At 39.6% G+C, this 25,291-nt stretch overlaps 1 protein-coding gene across 2 annotated transcripts in view; it reads right to left on the bottom strand.

Moving 5' to 3' along the window:
• The window catches only part of TBCEL (tubulin folding cofactor E like), a 101,196-nt gene that overhangs the window by 46,901 nt on the left and 29,004 nt on the right, over nucleotides 1-25,291 (bottom strand). For both annotated transcript variants that reach the window (XM_073903863.1, XM_025893771.2), the window contains 2 exons: nucleotides 7,570-7,719; nucleotides 5,786-5,925 (listed from right to left, as the gene is read on the bottom strand). In XM_073903863.1, coding sequence (XP_073759964.1) covers nucleotides 5,786-5,925; nucleotides 7,570-7,702 — 273 coding nt within the window. In that variant the 5' untranslated portion in view covers nucleotides 7,703-7,719. The remainder of the gene's footprint in view (nucleotides 1-5,785; nucleotides 5,926-7,569; nucleotides 7,720-25,291) is intronic.

Below are 25,291 nucleotides of genomic sequence, written 5' to 3'. Positions count from 1 at the left end.
AAAGCACTTAACACAGTGATTGGTACACCTTTTAGAAATTTATTTCCTTACCTATTCCCTAATAGGATATAAACTCTATGAAAGCAGGGATAGTACTTACCTAGTTCACTACTGCATAGTAGGCGCTTAATGTTTGCTGAATAAATTAATGGCACAAAATCATTCAGTAAATGTAACTAACAAAGTAAGTATAGTATGAACCAACATGTCAACCCTAGTTATATGTTATATCGTATTTATTTTTATTTTAATATGTCCTATTTAAAATCATTGGTATGGGGCGCCTGGGTGGCTCAGTCTGTTGAGTAGCTGCCTTTGGCCTGGGTCATGATCTCGGGGTCCTGGGATTGAGTCCCACATCAGGCTCTCTGCTCAGCAGGAAGTTGGCTTCTCCCTCTCACTCTCTCTCTCTCTCAAATAAATAAATAAAATCTTTTAAAAAATAAAATAAAATCCTTGGTATAATTTCAAAAATACACGAATTCCCAGGTTCTACCATAAACTACTAAATCAGGAGCTTCAAAGATTAGCTAAGCTTCATGGTTGGGACCTGGATTCGGTTTCTTGTCGGAGCTCCATACGTTATGCCAAAAAGGCAGCCAGCGTTGAGAACTACGGGTGGAAAGAAAAAGTAATGTGCACTTCACCTCAGGTTTGTGTGGACCACACAGGTCAGGAGCTCTAAAATCACTGCAAAGTGGACTAATTCCAAGAAGGTTCAGAGTAGGTCAGAGGGGCCGGTCCTTGTACTAGTTCAGCTATGCCACATACTAACCTTGTGAAGTGGGACCATTTTTATCTTCATTTTGCAAATGAAGAAATGAGCTATTTTTTTAGAGAAAAACACGTTAGGCTTCAGTTTAAAATGGGAGTAATTTATACCAGTCTGCGCATATTCTCTTGCCTGATCCCTGTAGTGATCAAATGGTACCAAGCATTTGTGTGATGTACGGCCAGCGTTTGGAGTAGAGTCTGTGGCTACAACACAGCTAACTGGTCCACACACTGATCAGTCCTCTACTGCCTAAATACCAGCGCTGTGAAGGGCTCCCACACAGGGATGACGGCCGCCTGGCTTCAACTCTTTTAAGGGCAAAAGAAGATGGAGAGGAATTGCACTCCAAGTACAGCATGAAGAATAACCAATTATCATATAACCCCAGTTAAATAAAAACAAAACATAAACCTCTTGCTAACCACCGTTCCTCATATTTTATTTTTATAATAAAAAGAAAAAATATCCCCAAATGGATAATTTAAAGGTTTTTGAAGGAATCCTCCCAGAAATTATGTGATAAAATCTTCATATTTTGCATCTATGCTGCTGTCCCGTGATAATAAACATTTAGAATAATGACTCATTAGCTTTGGAATAGTCTAAAAAATTGCAACTGGACTACAGTATAATAATTCAAACAGGAAAAAATAATGTATTTTAGAAATAAATAAATAAATACATTCTTTAAGAGGCAAAAGTTAAAAAGGATTTGGGGGTAACCTTAAATTAACGGTAAGATTTTAGAAAGTATATTAATTACACAGGGAAATTTACTAAAAAAAATGTCCTAACAGGAAAGTCTGCCAAACAAACATTCAAGAAGTCTCTGGGACAGTACACGGACTTACCTTTCTTAAATTCTAAAAATCAAAAAGAAAAAGACCCGTCTAGCTACAGGGATACAGTTGACCCTTAAACAATGCAGAGGTTAGGGGGCACCAACACCCTACAAAGCTGAAAATCATCAGCTAAATTTTGACTCCTCCAAAACTTAATTACTAACAGCATACTGTGGACAGGAAGCCTTACAGATAACATAAACAGTTGATTAACAGTTTGTATTTTGCATGTATTATAGACTGTATTCTTACAATAAAGTGAGCTAGAGAAAAATTTTTGTTTTGCTTTTGTTTTGTTTTAGTAACGTGTTTTATTTTGTTTTCATATAGAGAAATATAAAGAAAACTAAAAAACACTATAAATTCAACAGCCCCCCACTATCCTCAGTGATGTCAAAACAAAACAATAACAAAATGTTCACAGTTATGATATTTGAACAGAACAAATGAAATTTTTGTGATTCTTCCCAGAAAAAAAAATGTATGCATATTCCAACATATACACTTACATCTCTAGATATTTTAGAATTTTACACAAAGGAGACCCTCTTGGGGCGCCTGGGTGGCTCAGTCGGTTAAGTGTATGACTCTTGATTTCAGCTCAGGTCATGACCTCAGGGTTGTGGAACTGAGCTGTGCTGGGCTCTGTGCTGGGCGTGGAGCCTACTTGGTACTCTGTCTCTCCCTCTGCCCCTCCTTGCCCTCTCTCTCTTTCTCCCCATCTCAAAAAAAAAAAAAAAAAAAGAGCAAGCCTCTTTTACACCAAACCTTTTTTTTTATGTTTCAAGTTTTAATTTAAATTTGAATTAGTTAATAGATAGTGTAATATTGGTTTCAGGAGTAGAATTTAGTGATTCATCACTTACACATAACACCCAATGCTCATCACAAGTGCCCTCCTTAATTCCCATCACCCATTTAGCCCCTCCCCCACCCACCTAGAGAAAATATTATTAAGAACACCATAAGGAAGAGGAAATTTATTTACAGTACTGTCCTGTAAGAAGTCTGCATGCAAACAAACCCATGCAGTTCAAACCTGTGTTGCTCATGCGCAGAAACATGGAGATGAACTTACATGACCTTCTAGGTCTCCACAATTCTACGATTTAATTGAGGACCCTCTAACTCTGGCTTCTAAAATTGAAGAAACTAAAGTTTTAAGAAAAATGGGGAAAGGGTTGTAAGATAACCATCTGTAACTTACACCCAAGCTATTCTCTGCCTCAGCTGAGGGGCTAATTCCTCTCTCCTCTCAACTACTTGGTTTAATTTCTTTTATAAAATGGTTTTGATAAGGAAGGGAGGAAAAAGGAGATGCCCTGAGAAAGGCGAGACGACAATTACTTAGCCAAAATTCAAGAGCTAAAAAATGCATCTTTTTTCACACGTGGACGCCCAATTTTAGAAGGATGGAGACAGATCTTTGCCTCCCTCCATGGTATTAACACCGCTCAGTGGTATTTATCTTTATCTCTGGATATCCAGCAGCCAGTAGTTTAAACTACAAAAGAGGTTACTTATAACATTAGTGACCACTCAAAAGACTCAAAGAACAAACTATATTATTTTTGTCCCACATCGCTATCTCAAATACAGGCCAAAATAAACTTACTTAACGGCCAGGGACAAATTATCTTTTTGGTAATCAGGTATACGGTTGCAGTGGGGTTGAAATGTAATGCCTTAAAACTGTGACCTCTGAGGCATTGGCAGCCTGGCAAAGAGTTTAATCAATCCTAAAAATCAATATGCTTCTGCTGTCAGTACTTCTCCCACCTCTCTGTGCTCTGATAGATATTCTAGAAGATTGGAATCAACTACAGTTAAAGCAAAGGACAAAAAATAAAGGAATGATGAAAACAAAAATAAACTGGAAGATAGAAGCCTGAAGGGTAGAGCAGTGAAGACTGATTTGAAAACTGCCTGGAAACAGACTATAGAGCACATGTAAGAAGATACAAATGGAGCACAAAGGAACATAGGACCCTCTGTCCATATATGTCCATGTGGCCTGGAAAATATTTAGCATAGACCTTTGTCTAAGCAGAGAATAGGCTGAACTGCCTAGTGTTAACTTTGTGTTCTGATCCATATTGACATAGATTGTTCTTCGGAGGCAGCAGCTATAACACTGAAACTGTCGGCAGCTGGCAAAAGCCTAGCTTATGTACATGGTCAGAGCACAAAGCACAAAACCTTTCTGAAATTTTACACTCCCAAAGAAACACATTTAAGGGAATCAGCCTACGAACATAGGTGAAAAGATGCAGAGGAAGATGTGGTCTGACTTGTCGCCCATGCAGGTTAAAAACTCTCACCAGACGTTCAGCAGCAGACTACTGTGGGAATCAGGCAGGAGGATGAACAAGGCAGTTCTTTTGGCATCTGTGCAGTGTGGACAGAGCACGCACGTCACTTAAGCATCTCAAAGGACCAAGAAGGCACAGATTATAATTTGTGGCACAGTGAACTAGACCCGTTGTTTAGATAAATGAATTAATAAATAAACACATGTACAGAGACTATTTCTTGGAAGAGCCCAGTAAATCTGCATATATTAACAAGTCACTTAAAAATCAAACAACATGCATCTCCAAGAATTTGGTAAACATCTCAATAAAAATAGGAAATATAACCAGAAGCACAGTTATCAGATTAAGCTAGACTATGAAATAGATAAATGTAAGAAAAGCTGAAGAAAACTAGGTTATAAAGAGATTTTTCTCAAACAAAAAAGCTGTCTTAGAATTTGTATAGCATTTAATATCTACAAAGCACCTCCATGATTAATTTTATCTGCAGCCCTGTCTTAGGGTTGAGCAAAGTGAAGCACTAAAGGATTAAGTGAGTTTCTTAAGATCATAGGAAAAGTTGAAGCAAGTCGTCTTGATCAATCCTTAAGATGCAATCATTTGTTCATTAATGCATTCAACAAACATTTGAGTACCTAGTATGACACTCTGGGTGCTGATGGTAATAAAGACAAAAATCTCTACTTTGAATAAACTCACAGTCTGGTAGGAAAACTGTCAAGTAAGCAAGAGATTGCATTACACTGTGATAAGTGATTGCATTTATCACAGCATCGTGATATAGGTACTGGGATAATCCGCCTCTGCCTGAGCGAGAGCCAGGGAAAGTTTCATAGAGGAATAGCGACTTGGACCAAGTCTTGAAAGATACATAGGAGGAGATCAGGTAGACAAGGAAAAAGAGCAGTAGATTCAGAATGAATAAAAGCAAGGAAGCTTTTCATGTCAAGAGTTTATCATGAGCTGCAAGAAAAAGCATACAGCTAAAGATGGAGATAAAGCTCTAAAAGTAGGCAAGAGCCATATGGTGGAAGGCTACATTTAGAGAGTTCAGGCCTTAGTTTCTTGGCAGTGAAAAGCAACTACAGGACTTTAAGAAAGAGTGTCATAATCTTATTTCATTGATTAAAAGGAGTCTGGTCGCACTATAGAAGATAGCTTACGGGAAGCAGAATAAAACCAGAGTCAGGAAAATCCATCAGGAAGCTTTCTCAAGAAAGAAGATCCTAAATTAAGGCAGGGGAATGAATCAAGGAGAAAGAACTATTTTTCCCTGATTCATAAGCATAGCTTCCATGAGGTAATGTTATCATCAGGTAGGCAATGTTACATATAATAATAATAAGAAAGAATGTTGTAATACTTTTATTTGTGTACGTGGTGTGCCTTACTCTGAGGTCAAAAGACATCAGTTATGTCAAAACAACTAGGAGACTTCATAAAATAAGGAAAAGTTCTAAAATATTTGGGTGAATTTCAGTACCAAAAATAAATATTTTTGTAATCTGAGTTTTGAGCTCAAGCAATTTTTATGTCAATTTAGAGCACTAAATGCTGAAGTGGTGGTACAGAATGAACACAGGATGTGCACACTAGTGAGACAGTAAAAAGCCCAATGTATTGTTAGCAGCCTAAATCTCTGTGGTCTTATTAACCTCTTGATACCTGGAAAAAAGCTCCCCAGTGCTTTCCATATTAATGAAAAACAAATTAGCAATAGCAATGTTAACTGAAAAAATCACCACAGAACAGCTGAAGCAGTCAGTTATTTATCTTGAGACACAGAAACGAGAATCTCAAGTGAGAACCAGAATTCAGCAGAAGTGGCCAAAATGCAGGAATATAAAAACTACCTCATGCCAGTCTTCGAGTTTGTTGTCAGAAAGATCTAGTTCCGACACATGAGCACAGAAGGCAGCAATTTCTTTTTCGTCTCCTGCACATGTTATTCCACAGCTGTTCAACACGAGCACACTTGGGAGGTTGAGGCGATCTGAATCATGGGGGAAACACAACACTTTTTAAATCAGCCTAATTCTTGTCTAACATATATTCAGCCCCCAGGAATCAAAATCAAATAGTTGGAAATTACACAAGGACCTGAGGAAAAAACAACAGAATATGTTGGAGTCCAAGGGTACCGAATTCTAAGGGGAAACAGCCAAATATGGCCCAGAAGGAGATTAAAAATACTGGACCAGTACGACCAAAAAAGTCTTGGAGGCTTTACCTCTGGCAGGATGGTTGATCTCAACTACCAACAATACAACTATGATCCTTGCTGTCATCTCATCATCTGAACACTAGAACATGTGATTCATCTGGACTCCCACTGTCTTCTAATTGGCCTCAATTTTTTCTTTTTTTAAATTGAGTTCAAAAGTATCATTCTGGAGAGCTCTCTTTTTGTCTGATGTATATTTCCACCTATCGCTGCCCTTGAAAATTATCTCAAACCATTAGATGGTCTACTATGAAACCACTTCTGTTCCTCAAATTCATATCATTGAAGAAATCTTCCTTGCTTAAGTGGATCCATTTAAAAATCTAGGTCTCTTTCTTGTCTATCAATCATTTCTATTTCATATCCACATAGAATATGTCCCTTATGAAAATCAGACTTTTAAAAATACATAATTGTAGTGGGAGAAACTGTTTCAGAGTCTTAAACTATTTAATGAATTTGGTCAAACTGGGGTAAACTACTGCCTGATTCAAAAACACATGTGTCAATAACCACGTTTGTCCTCTTAGAAAGGATAGACATGAGAATTCAACCACTTTTTCCCTCTTTGGTATAAAATAAGGACTCAGGAAATATTTTATTCATGCAGGCCTCAAATTACATAATTTTTCAACTCAGTACTTTTCTCTATCAAATTTTTCAGAATGGGAATGGATCCTGAAAAAGAAATGACCAAGTAAGAAATCTACCTCTTTCTGCCATTCCAGTTTATATGGAGTGGTAAGACCAGTTGTATCAAGGAACACAAGAACTAAAACACTGTTCCATCCTGATCTCCCATACTCACAAAGAACTACTTCTAAGAACTATTAAATACAAATGAGGCTAAGATGTAAGTGAGAGACACACCTTGCACATTTCTCCATGTTGTAGATCTCTCTCACACCATAACCTTTCTCCTAGAATGTCTAGATCTCCCCTCTAACCAAGTTCTATATTCTTAAAGGGTTAGTTCGAGTCTCATAGCTTTGAATCCTTTCCTGATCATACTAATTAACTCCGAAATTTTTGTCCCAATCATTTGGTTCAACATAAGTTGCCTTGTGTTATATGTCTGTAAATGTGAATATCTTGTAATCCAGTCAGGCTGTAAGGTTTTTGAGGACACAGACCAGTCTTGTACTGTCTTGCATCCTCTAAGTTCCTCGACAGAACACGTATTTGAAACCTTACCACTCAAATATCGTGTCCTGTGCAACTAAGATGCCTTCTGGCCAGTCAGGAGGAAAAGAAATCCTTTTGTGTTTCAAAAAATTTAAGTCATGACAAGGGAGACTATGCAACTCTAATTCCGAAATAAAGGAAATAATCTGCAAACAAGACAATATTCTGGTTTGAGGTCCTAAGTACTAAGTTCCAGTAAGTAAATGTTTTAAGTCACATCTTTCTTACCTTTCATAGGAGAGCCCTGAGGTGTGGCTGGGACATGGACTCCCATCCCAGGACCACGACGGTAAGGGAAATTTTCAGGACTATATTTTTCACATAATACTTGCATGAAACTCCTTCCACTAGGCTGATCCATCTTCCTTTCCTAAAATTCTAGAAGAAACCAAATCAAAGTTATTTATTTGCCATATAAGAAAATTTTATTGCTAACCCATTATTTATAAGACACTAGCCCAGGCCTTGCAGACATATAAGACATGGTCACTGTCCTCGGGAATTTACACTGTGGTGAGACCTTATGATTTAGGGGAGCTACATATGCAGAAAAATGACAGCAATGCAGTTCAGCATATAATAATTTTACAATACAGATTAACAGTGCCACAAGATGTAGATGAGGAGACAATCATTTCCAGTCAAGGGTAACAGGAAGACTTTTTGCTGGTATATAGGGTTTATGTGGTAAGTAAGAGGAAAAAGGACCAAAAAAAAAAAAAAGTGCAGACTCAACATCAGACTAAAGAGTTTGTATGAATCCTTTGATATTTATCCCTCAAAATCCATTCTCCTCTTCTTCCATAGTAAAAGAATTTTTTTTTAAGTAGGCTCCACACCCAGCATGGAGCCCAATGCAGGACTTGAACTCACAACCCTGAGATCAAGACCTGAGCTGAGATCAAGAGTTGGACATATAACCGACTGAGCCACCCAGGCACCTCAGTAAAAGAATTTTTAACTGTGTACATAGTACTTAGGAATGAGTATATGGCTAAGTTCTAGTTGATGGGATAGAAATAGTCTATGGCAGCTTCTGGGAATCATCCTTAAAAGACAGCCAGAGTGTACCCTTTGCCTCCTTCTTTGTCTCTGGGTCGATTCTTTTGCCTAGAAAACAAATGCTACTTGGCACTATGGGCCCAAGGAACACACCCTCAGGAACGTGGAGCAAAGAGCTGAAAGGAATTTTTTTTAAAGATTTTATTTATTTATTTGACAGAGAGAGACACAGCGAGAGAGGTAACACAAGTAGCGGGAGTGGGAGAGGGAGAAGCACGCTTCCTGCTGAGCAGGGAGCCCGAAGCAGGGCTCAATCCCAGGACCCTGGGATCATGACCTGAGCTGAAGGCAGATGCTTAACGACTGAGCCACCCAGGTGCCCTGAGCCAAAAGGAATTTAAGTCCCTGAGGACTTCATGGAACTGAGCTGCCACAGTGGTGCTGGACTGCATATCTCTGGAAATTTCAGTGAAAGATACATAACCCTCTGTTTTATTTAAGCCACTGTTCAATTTTTCAGTTACTTACGAATGGACCCAATCCTGACTAATACAGAATGTCATTTCTTTTGGTTTTGAGTTTGGGTAGAGCCTTCACTGTCTAACTTCAGCTACGGGTTCAACTCCAGCATCCTCTCAGTACTCACACATAGGTTAAAACAGGTAATATTAAAAACATGCTAATTTCTGACAGCCTGCTAACCCATTATCTTGAGGGGCTGGCCTCTGATCTATATTAAATATAAATCAAAATACAGGCAATATACTTCTGTAGTTTGAACTATCAGATGACAAGCTTTTTACTATAATAATCAGAAAAAGGAAGGAAAATAAAGAGTACTCTAAGAAGAAGGGATATCATGAAAAAAGGTATAACAATGTGAATATACGTGGTCTAACAAAAAACAGCATCAGGAGTAACTCAACAGGAACCTCAGAGGAGATCATGTGGCTACATTAAGAAGCTGAACTTTATTCCATAGAAAACAAGAAGAAATTAACACGTTTTAAAGAAGGGAATATAACAACCAAATTTTCTGGAAAACTCATTCTGACAATCAAATAGCTGTTGAATACAAAGGAATATATACTGAAAGTAGGGAGAAGAGCTAGAAGGATACTACAAAAATATAGGAGGTCTCAGGCAAGGAAAATAAAAACAAAAATAAACTATTGGATCTACATCAAAATAAAAAGCTTTTGCACAGCAAAGGAAACCATCAACAAAACAAAAAGGCAACCTACTAAATGTTTCCCATTTGCAAATGATATATCCAATAAGGGGTTAGTATCCAAAATATATAAAGAACTTATACAACTCCACACTAAAAAAAAAAAAACAAAAAAAACAAAAAAAAACAAATGATATGATTAAAAAATGGGCAGAGGATCTCAATAGACACTTTTCCAAAGAAGACTACAGGTGGCCAACAGGCCCATGAAAAGATGCTCAGTATCACTAATCATCAGGGATGATCAAAACCACAATAAGACACCACCTCACATCAGTCAGAATGGCTACTATCAAAAACACAACAAATAAGTGTTGGGAGAGGATGTGGAGTAAATGGAACCCTCATGCACTGTTGGTGGGAAGGTCAATTGGTTCAGCCACTGTGGAAAACTGTATGGTGGTTCCTCCAAAAATTAAAAATAGAGAAACCATATAATCCAGTATTTTCTCTACTGAATATTTACTCAAAGAAAATGAAAACACTAATTTGAAAAGATATATGCACCCCTATGTTTATTGCAGCATTATTTACAATAGCCAAGATAAGTAAGCAACCTAAGTGTCCAGCAACAGATGAATGGATACAGAAGATGTGGTGTATATATACACACACATATATAATACACACATATAATGGAATATTACTCAGTCATAAAAAAGAATGAGATCTCGCCATTTGGGACAAAATGGATGGACCTAGAGGGCATTAAGCTAAGTGAAATAAGTCAGAGAGAGAAAAACAAACACCATGTGATTTCACTTATATATGGAATTCAAAAAACAAAACAAACAAAAAACGGACTTTTTTTTTAAAGATTTTTATTTATGTATTTATTTGGGAAGGGAAGGAGGGGCAGGAGAAGAAGGAGAGAATCTAAAGCAGACTCCCCACTAAGCACAGAGCCCGATGTGGGGCTTGATCTCATGACCTGAGCAGAAATCAAGAGTTGGATGCCCAGCAGACTGAGCCACCCAAGTGCCCCCAAAATCAGACTTTTAAATACAAAGAAAAACTGATGGTTGACAGATGGGAGACAGGTGGGGAGATAGGCAAAATAGATAAAAAGGATTAAGAGATATAGACTTCCAGTTATAAAAAAGTCATGGAGATAAAATAAAAAGAACAGCATAAGGAATATAGTCAATAATATGGTAACAATGTTGTATGTATGTCGTGTGTATATAATAATATTGTAATAACGTTATATGTACGTAATAACATTGCACGCTAACCACACTTATCATGGTGAGTATTGAGTGATGTACAGGATTGCTGTGCATTTGAAACTAATGTAACATTATATGTTAGTTACACTTCAATAAAAAATAAAGTGCAAGGGGGGCGGAGCAAGATGGCGGAGGAGTAGGAGACCTGGATTTCGTCTGGTCTCAGGAATTCAGCTGAATAGGGCTCAAACCATTCTGAACATCTACGAACTGAACAGGAGATCGAAGAGAATAGCAACAACTCTCTGAACAGAAAAGCGACCACTTACTGGAAGGTAGGACGTGCGGAGAAGTGAATCCGAGGCGATATTCGGGAGGATAGACGACGGGGGAGGGGGCCTCCGTCCGCCACTTCTGGCAAGTGCTAGAGCCACGGAGCACAAAATCGGACCTTTTAGAAGTCGGCTCCGCTGAGGGACGTCGCTCCAGTGGCTAATCTGGGGGTGGAACCCTCGCGGGACAGTGTGGTCTCAGGACCCTCGGGGTCACAGAAAGACCGGGGGTGCCTGAGTGCGGGAGAGCTCCCAGGTATCGGAGCGGGGAAGCCGGCTGCAGAGACGCAGCCGAGGCGCGGGCTCTCAGCTCGGGGTTGCCGTAAACCGTGATCCGCGGCCCAGTCGGGCCACTACTCCTCCAGCAGGGACCCAACAAGCAGCAGAGCTCGGGAGACTCCCCTTCCTCCCCTGGGAGGAGCAGCGCGGGACTGCACCGCAGGGATCTGCTGGGTTTGAAGACTCCACATGGGGTCGGGTGCCAGAGATAGAAACGCTCAGTCACAGGCCAGGTGAGCACGGAGTGCGGCCAGAGACCTGGGAGACGGGAGTGACTGCTTTTCTCTGGGGGCGCACTGAGGAGCAGGGCCCCGAGTTCTCCGCTCCTCCGGGTGGAGATTGGGAGGCCACCATTTTCACTCTGGTCCTCCAAAGCTGTACTGAGAGCTTGCAGGGAACAAAAGCTCCTGGGAGCAAACCCAAGCAGATTGCTTACCCCGGACCGACAAGGGCGGGGCAATTCCGCCTCCGGCAAAGACATTTGGGAACCACGGCAAAAGGCCCCTCCCCCAGAAGATCAACACGAACAGAGAGCAAGCCAAGACCAAGTTTACTGATCAAGAACGGGAGAACTCCAGTGCTAGGGGAATGCTGCACATAGAATTCATGGCTTTTTTACCATGATTCATTAGTTTTCCAAAGTTAATTTTTTTAACTGTTTTTTTTTTTAATTTTTCTTTTTCCCTTTTTCAACCAACATCTTATCAATCCCTTTTTTAAAAAAACATTTTTTATTTTTCATTTTTAGAGTTATATTTTAACCCTTCAGAGTAGTTACCCTTATTTTTGGCATATATATATAAGTTGTTCTCTCTTTAAAATTTTGAGATACAGTTTCTTCTAACAGATCAAAATATACCCTAAATGACTAGTGTATGGCTTTGTTCTAGTCGCCTACCTGATCACATTCTCTCCCTTTTTTTTCCCTTTATTAAATCTTCTTTCTTTTTTCAAACAACTTCTTATCTTCTCAATTCCTTTTATAAAATCTTTTATAATTTTCATCTTTACAGTCATCTTCCATCCCTTCATTGTATCAACCCTTATTTTGTACATATAAGTCTTTCTTCCTTTAAAATTTTAGGAGGCACTTTCTTCTAACAGACCAAAATACGCCCAAAATCTAGTGTGTGGCACTGATCTATGCACTACCCTGATCATATTTGATCATATTCTGTTTTTTTTTGTTTTGTTCTGTTTTGTTTGTTTTTATCTTTTTCTTTTTCTTCTTTTTTTTTCTTTCTTTTTTCTTTCTTTCCCTTTATTTTCCCCCGGTTTCAGGTCTTTTCTGATTTGTATACCGTATATTTGCTGGGAACATTGTTAACCTGTTAGCATTTTGTACTCTCATTCATCTATTCTCCTCTGGACAAAATGACAAGATGAAAAAAAATCACCTCAGCAAAAAGAACAAGAGGTAGTACTGTCTGCCAGGGACCTACTCAATACAGACATTAGTACGATGTTGGACCTAGAGTTCAGAATCATGACTTTAAAGATACTAGCTGGGCTTCAAAAAAGCATGGAAGTTATTAGAGAAACGCCTTCTGGAGAAATAAGAGAACTAAAATCTAACCAAGTCGAAATCAAAAAGGCTATTAATGAGATGCAATCAAAAATGGGGGCAATAACTGCTAGGATAAATAAGGCAGAAGAGAGAATCAGCGATATAGAAGACCAAATGATGGAAAATAAAGAGGCTGAGAAAAAGAGAGAGAAACAACTACAGGATCACGAGGGCAGAATTCGAGAGATAAGTGATACGATAAGATGAAACAACATTAGAATAATTGGGATCCCAGAAGAAGATGAAAGAGAGAGAGGGGCAGAAGGTATATTGGAGCAAATTATAGCAGAGAACTTCCCTAATGTGGGGAAGGAAACAGGCATCAAAATCCAGGAGGCATAGAGAACCCCTCTCAAAATCAATAAAAACAGGTCAACACCCTGACATCTAATAGTAAAACTTATGAGTATCAGAGACAAAGAGAAAATCCTGAAAGCAGCTCGGGAGAAGAGATATGTAACCTACAATGGTAGAAACATTAGATTGCCAACAGACCTATCCACAGAGACCTGGCAGGCCAGAAAGGACTGGCATGAGATCTTCAGAGCACTAAACGAGAAAAATATACAGCCAAGAATACTATATCCAGCTAGGCTGTCATTGAAATAGAAGGAGGATAAAAAGCTTCCAGGACAAAGAAAAACTAAAGGAATTTGCAAACACGAAACCAACCCTCCAAGAAATATTGAAAGGGGTCCTCTAAGCAAAGAGAGAGCCTAAAACCAGCATGGACGAGAAAGGAATACAGACAATATACAGTAACAGTCACTTTACAGGCAATTCAATGGAACTAAATTCATATCTTTCAATAGTTACCCTGAATGTAAATGGGCTCAATGCCCCAATCAAAAGACACAGGCTATCAGATTGGATAAAAAAAAAACAAGACCCATCGATATGCTGTCTGCAAGAGACTCATTTTAGACCCAAAGACACCCCCACATTGAAAGTGAGGGGGTGGAAAACCATTTACCATGCTAATGGACACCAAAAGAAAGCTGGGGTGGCAATCCTTATATCAGACAACTTAGACTTTAAAACAAAGACTGTAATAAGAGATGAGGAAGGACACTATATCCTACTGAAAGGGTCTATCCAACAAGAAGATCTAACAATTGTAAATATCTATGCCCCTAACATGGGAGCAGGCAATTATATAAGGCAATTAATAACAAAAGCAAAGAAACACATTGACAACAATAAAATAATAGTGGGGGACTTTAACACCCCCCTGACTGAAATGGACAGATCATCTAAGCAAAAGATCAACAAGGAAATAAAGACTTTAAATGAAACACTGGACTTCACAGATATATTCAGAACATTCCATCCCAAAGCAAAAGAATACACATTCTTCTTAGTGCCCATGGAACATTCTCCAGAACAGATCACATCCTAGGTCACAAATCAGGTCTCAACTGGTACCAAAAGACTGGGATTATTCCCTGCATATTTTCAGACCACAATGCTTTGAAACTAGAACTCAATCACAAGAGGAAAGTCAGAAAGAACTCAAATACATGGAGGCTAAAGAGCATCCTACTAAAGAATGAATGGGTCAACCAGGAAATTAAAGAATTGAAAAAATTCATGGAAACCAATGAAAATGAAAACACAACTGTCCAAAATCTTTGGGATACAACAAAGGCAGTCCTAACAGGAAAGTATATAGCAATACAAGCCTTTCTCAAGAAACAAGAAAGGTCTCAAATACACAAGCTAACCCTACACCTAAAGAAGCTAGAGAAAAAACAGCAAATAAAGCCTAAACCCAGCAGGAGAAGAGAAATCATAAAGATCAGAGCAGAAATCAAGGAAATAGAAACCAAAAGAACAGTAGAACAGATCAAGAAAACTAGGAGGTGATTCTTTGAAAGACTTAACAAGACTGAGAAATCCCTGGCCAGACTTATCAAAAAGAAAAGAGAAATGACCCAAATCAACAAAATCATGAATGAAAGAGGAGAGATCACAACCAACACCAAAGAAATACAAACAATTATAAGAACATATTATGAGCAACTCTATGCCAGCAAATTAGATAACCTGGAAGAAATGGGTGCATTCCTAGAGATGTATCCACTACCAAAACTGAACCAGGAAGAAAGAGAAAACATGAACAGACCTATAAACACTAAGGAAATTGAGGCAGTCATCAAAAATCTCCCAACAAACAAAAGCCCAGGGCCAGATGGCTTCCCAGGGGAATTCTACCAAACATTTCAAGAAGAATTAATACCTATTCTCCTGAAACTTCCAAAAATAGAATGGAAGGAAAACTTCCAGACTCATTTTATGAGGCCACCATTACCTTGATCCCAAAACCAGACAAAGACCCCATCAAAAAGGAGAATTACAGACCAATATCCTTGATGAACATGGATGCAAAAATTCTCACCAAAATACTAGCCAATAGGATCCAACAGTACATTAAAAGGATTATTCACCATGACCAAATGGGATTTATCCCTGGGCTGCAAGGTTGGTTCAACATCCGCAAATCAATCAACGTGATATGATACATTAACAAAAGAAAGAACAAGATTCATATGATCCTCTCAAGAGATGCAGAAAAAGCATTTGACAAAGTAGAGCATCCTTTCTTGATCAAAACTCTTCAGAGTATAGGGATAGAGGGTACATACCTCAATATCATAAAAGCCATCTATGAAAAACCTACAGTGAATATCATTCTCAATGGGGAAAAGCTGAAAGCTTTTCTGCTAAAGTCAGGAACGCGGCAGGGATGTCCACCATCACCACTGCTATTCAACATAGTACTAGAAGTCCTAGCCACAGCAATCAGACAACAAAAAGAAATCAAAGGCATCCAAATTGGCAAAGAGGAAGTCAAACTCTCACTCTTTGCAGATGATATGATACTGTATGTGGAAAACCCAAAAGACTCCACCCCAAAACTGCTAGAACTCATACAGGAATTCAGTAAAGTAGCAGGATATAAAATCAATGCACAGAAATCAGTGGCATTCCTATATACCAACAACAAGACAGAAGAGAGACAAAGCAAGGAGTCGATCCCATTTACAATTGCACCCAAAACCATAAGATACCTAGGAATAAATTTAACCAAAGAGGCAAGGGATCTGTACTCAGAAAACTATAAAATACTCATGAAAGAAATTGAAGAAGACACAAAGAAATGGAAAAACGTTCCATTCTAATGGATTGCAAGAACAAATATTGTGAAGATGTCAATGCTACCTAGAGCATCTACACATTCAATGCCATCCCCACCAAAATACCATCCACTTTTTTCAAAGAAATGGAACAAATAATCCTAAAATTTGTATGGAACCAGGAGAGACCCCGAATAGCCAGAGGAATGTTGAAAAAGAGAAGCAAAGCTGGCGACATCACAATTCCAGACTTCAAGCTCTATTACAAAGCTGTCATCATCAAGACAGTATGGTACTGGCACAAAAACAGACACATAGATCAATGGAACAGAATCGAGAGCCCAGAAATGGACCCTCAACTCTATGGTCAACTCATCTTTGACAAAGCAGGAACGAATGTCCAGTGGAAAAAAGACAGTCTCTTCAACAAATGGTGTTGGGAATATTGGACAGCCACATGCAGAAGAATGAAACTGGACCATTTCCTTACACCACACACAAAAATAGACTCCAAATGGTTGAAAGACCTAAGTGTGAGACAGGAGTCCATCAAAATCCTAAAGGAGAACACAGGCATCAACCTCTTCGACCTCGGCGGCAGCAACTTCTTCCTAGAAACATCGTCAATGGCAAGGGAAACAAGGGCAAAAATGAACTATTGGGATTTCATCAAGATAAAAAGCTTTTGCACAGAAAAAGAAACAGTCCACAAAACCAAAAGACAACCGACAGAATGGGAGAAAATATTTGCAAATGACATATCAGATAAAGGGCTAGTATCCAAAATCTATAAAGAACTTATCAAACTCAACACCCAAAGAACAAATAATCCAATCAAGAAATGGGCAGAAGACATGAACAGACATTTTTCCAAAGAAGACATCCAAATGGCCAACAGACACAGGAAAAAGTGCTCCACATTGCTCAGCACCAGGGAAATCCAAATCAAAACCTCGATGAGATACCACCTCACACCAGTCAGAATGTCTAAAATTAACAAGTCAGGAAACGACAGATGTTGGCGGGGATGTGGAGAAAGGGGAACCCTCCTACACTGTTGGTGGGAATGCAAGCTGGTACAACCACTCTGTAAAACAGTATGGAGGTTCCTCACAAAGTTGAAAATAGAGCTACCATACGATCCAGCAATTGCACTACTTGGCATTTACCACAAAGATACAAATGTAGGGATCTGAAGGGGTACGTGTACCCCAATGTTTATAGCAGCAATGTCCACAGTAGCCAAACTGTGGAAAGAGCCAAGATGTCCATCGACAGACGAATGGATAAAGAAGAAGTGGTATATATACACAATGGAATATTATGCAGCCATCAAAAGGAATGAGATCTTGCCATTTGCAACGACGTGGATGGAACTGGAGGGTGTTATGCTGAGTGAAATGAGTCAATCAGAGAAAGACATGTATCATATGACCTCACTGATATGAGGAATTCTTAATCTCAGGAAACAAGCGGAGGGTTGCTGGATTGGTGGGGTGTGAGAGGGATGGGGTGTCTGGGTGAAAGACATTGGGGAGGGTATGTGCTATGGTGAGCGCTGTGAATTGTGCAAGACTGTTGAATCACAGATCTGTACTTCTGAAACAAATAATGCAATATATGTTAAGAAAAAAAAAAGAAGAAGATAGCAGGAGGGGAAGAATGAAGGGGAGTAAGTTGGAGGGGGAGACGAGCCATGAGAGACGATGGACTCTGAAAAACAAACTGAGGGTTCTAGAGGGGAGGGGGGTGGGGGGATGGGATAGCCTGGTGATGGGTATTAAAGAGGGCACATTCTGCGTGGAGCACTGGGTGTTATGCACAAACAATGAATCATGGAACACTACATCAAAAACTAATGATGTAATGTATGGTGATTAACATAACAATAAAAATTTAAAAAAATAAATAAAGTGCAATGCTCTAAAATGTTTTTTTAAAAAAAAAAACACCCAAAACAAAACAGGAGAGAGATGACGAGGGCCTGAGGTGATAGAGTAAAACAGTGGCAGATTCAAGGTCAATTTAGAAAGCAAGCTTTTCAGGAATTATGGGGGCTGAGGAGAAGGTAAAGACTGACCCTGAGGTTTCTAGTACAAGTGACCAGGTGACTGATGATACCATTAAGTAAACAGAAAATATGAAGAGATTGAGTTTTGCAGAAGAAATTATGAATCCCACTGTAGACACATTCAGCCTGAGGCATTTGTGGACTATCCAAGGAAACAGTCTGCAGTTGGGTGAGAACTGTGAGCTGGACGGGTAGATTGTGACATCATCACCATATAGGAAATATTATTAGTAAGAACAGCAGAACAAGAGAACTCTCTGGGACACCAATATTTAAAGGACAGGCAGAGGAAGCAGGGTCATGAAGGAAAAGAATAGAGTGGACAGTCAACATTTTGAGAAGTTTTGATTAGAAGGGCAGCTGACAAGCAGGGGAGGATGAAATGGGCTGATAAATGAGGCAGGAACAGGAAGGAGTAGTGAACCGGGGGCAACCGTCCAGATTTTTCCTCTTAAAATAGAAGAAGGCTGAACATGGTTATAGATTACAGAGAAGCAGCACGTGGATCTGAAGAGGCTGAAGATGACTACTGGTTATGGTCCTAGAAGCAACCAGTGGGTATGAGCATTAAAAACTTCTCAGAAGGCTGCTTGATACCAGCCAGATAATGCTCCGAATTGTTTACCATTGGAAGTGACACATTTACTTCACTGTGGTTACACTGGTTTACTTTTGCTTATACAGTTTAATGATACTGAGCATTAGGTATTTTTCTCATGTGACTGTCCTAACTCCACCATTACATTATAAAGGGGAGCGGAGGTGTGTCATTTTATTTCTCCCCTATGAATTCACAGCATCTGGCACAGTGCACTACACATAACTCAATAAATGTTGCTAAGAAGTGATACTAGCCTTCAGTGTGCTGAGTAGAAAGAGCAGAGAATTCAGGATGGGGAGTAGGTGTAAGCCCCACTCAGTTCTACAGTTTTGTGTCATCGGGCAAGACATTATTTCTCTAGGACTCCCAATGTCTTCGTAAAGTAAGGTATAAATATCTATACTACTTGGATTTCAGGGTTGCCATAGAGCTCTAAAATATACAAATGCATTATTGGGATTATAGGGCTGTTGTAAAATTCTAAAATATGCAGATGTTACTAATTATATATTACAGGAGGTTGTAGCACGGTAGAAAGCACATGAACATAGAAGACTTAGGCTGTTATTTACCAGCTGGGTAGAACACAAGCTAGTTACGTAACCTCTCTAATGGGCTAATTTTTTCTCTCGGGTTTGTAATTAGAATTTGAAAAAACTCATGAATATAAAAGTGGACTTTAGGGTTGCCTGAGTTGTGCAGTCAGTTGAGCATCAGACTCTTGGTTTCAGCTCAGATCATGATCTCAGGGTCGTGAGACGGAGCCCCACATCGGGCTCCACAGTGGGCATGGAGTCTGCTTGGGATTCTATCTCTTTCCCTCTCCTTCTGCTCCTCCTCTCTCTCTCTCATAAATAAATCGTTAAAAAAGAAAAAGTGGTCTCTAAACTTGGTTCGTTCCCTAGATTGCTACCAGGACCCTATCCACTGTACTTTGTTAAATCAATTCACAAATGCCTAGAACATAGACTAAGATACTAATAAGTACATGTCCATCTACTGAACAGAAGTTTCATTTACCAAGGCTTAGACTATCAAGTACATTTCATAATAAGGATATCACAAGTCATCTTGAAAATTCATGGCTGCCCTCAGTCAGGATCCTTATTTGTAAGCTTAAAGACAGAACCAGTTTTAGCACAAGACAGTGTGTTCTTTCTGTCCACACAGAGTGATAAATATCAGCTACTGTCATCTATTCCAGCAATGATTGTGTCAAAACTGAACTGTGTGTGTTTATCTAAGACTCCAGGAATCTTCAGGCGGAAGGTTCTTTTACAATGTAAACTTATCGCCAACAGCAGACGACACAGAGCAGTGGCAAACAGTACAGTTCTCATCAAGGACCTATCTCCAGCAGAATGCCAACAGAATTTGTAGATATGTTTAACAAACGTCAAAGAAGTTACACTGCTACCTTCTATACAATTAGCAGTTCCAAAGAATAAAAAGTGTGTGGGGAGGGTGCTACACTGTCAAAATGATACTCACCGAGTTTAAATGGCATCTTTAAACTGGAGGCTTTAGAACCACCTCCACCAATTCAAGGGCAATAATCTTATACACAATTTAAATATAGGCAAACCGAGGGATGGCAACATTAGAGACACACTCAAATAAGTGTGTCTCTTAAAATAAGTGTTAGTAAGCCAGCAATCATGGGAACTTAACAAGTTGTTTCTCATGGCCTCATGCCTTAACAACTCTGCCGAATACTCTGGGTTTTGTCTTTGTTTTTGTTTTTGTTTTTGTTTTGTATCTTCTTTTTTCCCCCTAAAGACTTAAAAGCAATGCCAGGAGCCTTCCCTGGTCATTTTCCAGGATAGTTTACTGGAATAACTTTGCAGGAATGTAGACAGTGTACGCATTAATACACGAGTTTTGAATTAGAACATTAAGACTGCAAAATGGATCAGTAATATAAATCTGTGTAAAATCTGTTGGGGCAGTTTTAGGAGGAACAGTAGGTGGGAAAGGAAAACTGAAAACCAAACAGACTGAAAAATGAGGAAATACAGGATGGAAAAAGATCTTTAACTGGAGCCTTTTAAAAGGTTTTTTGGGGGGTGGGGGGGGTAATCTATGATTTCTGGAAAGAACTGGTGTCAAATTACATCTGACTACCTCTACAGCTGGCAGAGTTTTAATGCATTTCTAAAGTATTCTGAATTAGTTCTGAAAGCCAGCAGCCAGGAATCTTGGATGATGTTGCTAGGTTCCATTACCAAGTCCTGGAGTGTGCCTGTGAAAATCTCAACTGCTTTGTGCCTCAGATCCTAACTATAATGCGCTCTTATAAAGTGCTTGGAGAAAGTCAGGATGAAATGAAAATTGGAGGATAAGCTGCTTGGTACATTTCTGCCAAATAGATTAGTATCAGAATAGAACATCCAGTCACCTAAAACTCCACATACCTGTCAAACTATTTGTACTTTATATTCCCAATCAAAGGGTCAGGTCAAAGTCAGTATGAAACTGAACACAACTGAAAACAGAACATTTCTGATCACTAACACTGGAAGGTATACAAGATAGATCTTTATGCTGGTATGCAAGATCAGTATTGACTTCACAGATAAACTTTATGGTAGAGTACCATACTCCATAAAGTGTGAATACTACTGGCCTCACTCACAACTTAAAAAAAACCCCAAAATACCACCCCATAGACTCTCAAGATATACATTTAAGTCTTACAAAGAAATAGATTCATCTGCTTATATATCCATAGGATAAAATAGAAATTAGTAATATTAGTACCTATGGTTGATGCCAGAGAGAGGAAAGGAAGAATAAGGGTGGGAAGGAGCTTTGCTTTAGGAAATAAGTTCACCCACTTGAACCACCTGCACTCACTGCATACACACATCATCTTTTGCTTTCATATATTATCTCTTTGAAATATAAACATTTTTAAGCGATATATCTGGAAATGACCTAATAGTTTGTCACATGGCTTTGTAATTACTCATTATTGTCAATTGTCTGTGGAAAAAATTCCAAACTGGACCATGTGAAATATATAATATTAATTTAAAAAAGGAATCGGGGAGTGAGGAAGCCAAGAGAAATAAAAGAGGGGCTGAAAGGAAATAAATAGTTTTATAAAACAGCATGGGAAAGAAAAAGAAAGAATGAAATATCAGAATAAACTAAATTGAAATGAGAGGAGGGGGTAAGACAACAGAGACAGAGCACAGTATTCTCTCGGGTTTTCCATGGCCTTAACAAAGGCAAAGCAAAAGTCCACTAGGATGCGTACAGAAGTGTTGAAAGAATACCCTTCAAGCCTGCTGGGTCCCTTCCTTTGCAAGCCAGTTCAAATGTGTTAATAAAAGTTAACTAAACATTTCATACAAATTACCCAAACTGTACCAGAACCCTTGTGACTTTGGAACCACACAGGCTCCAGGAGGCTAGGGATGCTCTGGGAGCCCCAGGCCTCCTGGTCACCTCTCACTGTGGAGACTAACAGCAAGAGTGGTGCCTCCTGCCGCAGGAAGCTGAACGTGCAGGATTCACATCCCTGCAGTAGTCAAGAGTTGGGAACGATACACAGTTCTAAAAAATAAATCGTAATCCTTCAAAGTATGCATTAATTTAGGATGAGCCTAAGTATCAAAGGAAGAGTTTTCATAGCATTAAAAATAATGGAGAAGAGGGAAACACTCCGGGGTGGTTTAAAATTATTTTCAGTCATCTGACATGGACCCATTTATATACAACCAACCCATCTTATCTATTCATCAGAGAAGGGCAGAAAAACTACACTCTAAAAGCTACCTGCCAATATTTTGCTAACAAATATTTGAAAACAGAACTTGAATTAAACATTTTGGCAAAGGCTCTACAATGTCACCACCGGGTCCTTTGGCCAAATGACACTTCATTCCAGTCCGCTTTTGCCACTTAGCTGCCTATTTCTTTTACAAGACAATCTGAGACCAGGAATGTCTTTATCACTTGTTTCATAAAAATGGAGACAACAAATATGTTTAGTTTTCTCTACTATTTCTTTTTTCACACTTTATCAAGTGGTTCCCATTAGGCCTATTTGCCCATTCATTTATTCATAAAATGTGTGCCCTCACAAAGCTTACCATCTCATTTAGTTTCATTCAACAAAGATGAACCTAAAACAAACAAATAAAAACAAAGATGAACCAGACATTCAATCTGTGCCAAATGTTGCACTAAACACGAAAGAAAGCGAGAATGAGTACAATCCATACTCTGCCCTCAGGGCATCCACAGTCTAGAAGGAAATACATGGAGATAACACAATACCTGAAATAAGCCACACAGAAATAGTGAATTCAAACAGAAGAAGTGATTCACTTTTGGAAATATGACTGAGGAGGCTGAAGGTAAATCCTGAGCCATTTTGAAAGATGATGAAGACTAGGTTAACAGGGTGGAGGAGCGCATTCCAGGCACAGGAAATAATAGAACGTGAACAGGCACAAGAAAAAGGAGACATGGTACTATGTGATATGCTAAAATATACATGTGGGGAGAGCAGGTGAGGCAGGAGGTGGACAATGGTCAGCTCACAACTGACCTTGCTCAGGTCTGACTTCCTCTTATAGAGATAAAAGACAACTTTTGATAGATTGCTATGAATGCAGTACAAGGATGGAGGGCACCGATCTTTACCAAGTATATCAAGAGATCAAAAATGATGAGAACTTTTTAATCCCTAAAGGACTGGGCAGTTAGGAGTTTGTTCCTCTTAAGGGAAGCACTTTCAGTACAGACAGGGGGTAGAAATCACAGCATGAGGAATTCAGGAGATAAGTGAAGACTGATTATAGACCAGCCATTGAGAAGCTCAGATGGAAGAAGAGAGACAACTGATGAAGAAACACCAAGGGTTTAGAAAGAGAGTTTTATATTTTATTCTTTTTTAAAAAGGACAAAAGAGAAATTTATAGGCTGAATTTGGGGGTATGAGTAGGGGGAAGAGTTGACAAAAGAAGTCTAAAGAGGAAAATCTCCTGAATAGCTTCAAAGAAATCTCTTAGATTAGTAGCTTTCTCAATTTTTGCAAGTTTGTTTGTTTGTTTTTTAAAGCCCATTTAACTTTTGCTTTGTGGACTCCTAATATCATCACCAGAGAGCTTCCTTTTTAGAAAAATCCCCACTATACCCAAACCCTGCCAGATTCTTAAGACATTTTAGGTAGCTGGGACTCCAGTCTGTTTCATTTTCTAAATCTTTCTGATCTTCAGCATAAGTACACCCCAATAAAACATAATTACTCTGAGAAAGTATATAGGTATGTTATATATTTTTCCCTTCAGGAAAGATTAAATAAATGAATGAATAAAGGTCTATTAATAAGCTTCTTTCTAGGAGGAGCAAGATGGCGGAGGAGTAGGAGACCTGAATTCCGTCTGGTCCCAGGAATTCAGCTAGATACGGATCAAACCTTTCTGAACACCTACAAACTCAATAGGAGATTGAAGAAAAGAGTAGCAGCACTCTGAATAGAAAAGCGACCACTTTCTGGAAGGTAGGACATGCGGAGAAGTGAATCCGAGGCGATATTCAGGAAGATAGACGGTTGGGGGGGGGGCCTCCGTCGGCCGCTTCTGGCAAGTGATAGAGCCGCGAAGCACAAAATCGGAACTTTTAGAAGTCTGCTCCACTGAGGGACGTCACTCCAGTGGCTAAGTGGGGGGTGGAACCTCGCGGGACAGTGTGGTCTCGGGACCCTCGGGGTGACAGTAACACTGGGGGTGCCTGAGGGCATTAGAGCTCCCAGGTATCAGAGCGGGGAAGCCGGCTGCAGAGACGGAGCCGAGGTGCGGGCTCTCAGCTCGGGGTTGCCATAAACCGTGACTGGCGACACAGGCCACTGCTCCTCCAGCAGGGACCCAACAAACGGCAGATCCAGGGAGACTCCCCTTCCTCCTCTAGGAGGAGGGGCACGGGAGTGCACCGCAGGGATTTGCTGGGTTTGGAGACTCCACACGAGGTCGGGTGCCAGAGATAGAAACGCTCGGTCACAGGCCGCGTGAGCACAGAGTGCGGCCGGAGACCAGGGAGATGGGAGTGATTGACTGCTTTTCTCTGGGGGTGCACTGGAGCGGGGCCCCGAGTTCTCGGCTCCTTCCGGTTGGAGATTGGGGGCCACCACTTTCACTCTCATCCTCCAAAGCTGTACAGAAAGCTTGCAGGGAACAAAAGCTCCCGAGAGCAAATCCGAGCAGATTACTTAGCCCGACCCGGCAAGGGCGGGGCAATTCCACCTCCAGCAAAGAAATTTGGGAACCATGGCAACAGGCCCCTTCCCCAAAAGATCAGCAAGAACAGCCAGCCAAGACCAAGTATACCGATCAATGAGAACGGCAGAACTCCAGCGCTACGGGAATACTGCAGATAGAATTCATGGCTTTTTTCCCATGATTCTTTAGTCTTTCGAAGTTAATTTTTTTTAACTTCCTTTTTCTTTTTTTTTGGTTGAATTTATTTTCCTTTTTTCAACCAACATCTTACCAATCCCTTTTTTAAAGAATCTTTTTTATTTTTCACTTTTAGAGTCATATTCTATCCCTT

This window comes from Callorhinus ursinus, unplaced genomic scaffold, assembly GCF_003265705.2.
Source record: "Callorhinus ursinus isolate GAN/ISIS: 27379988/994484 unplaced genomic scaffold, GSC_fseal_2.0 scaffold19, whole genome shotgun sequence".
In the NCBI taxonomy this organism is placed as follows: Eukaryota; Metazoa; Chordata; class Mammalia; order Carnivora; family Otariidae; genus Callorhinus; species Callorhinus ursinus.
The sequence above is the reverse complement of the archived record's forward strand: the minus strand, read 5'-3'. Positions and strand labels throughout refer to the sequence as shown.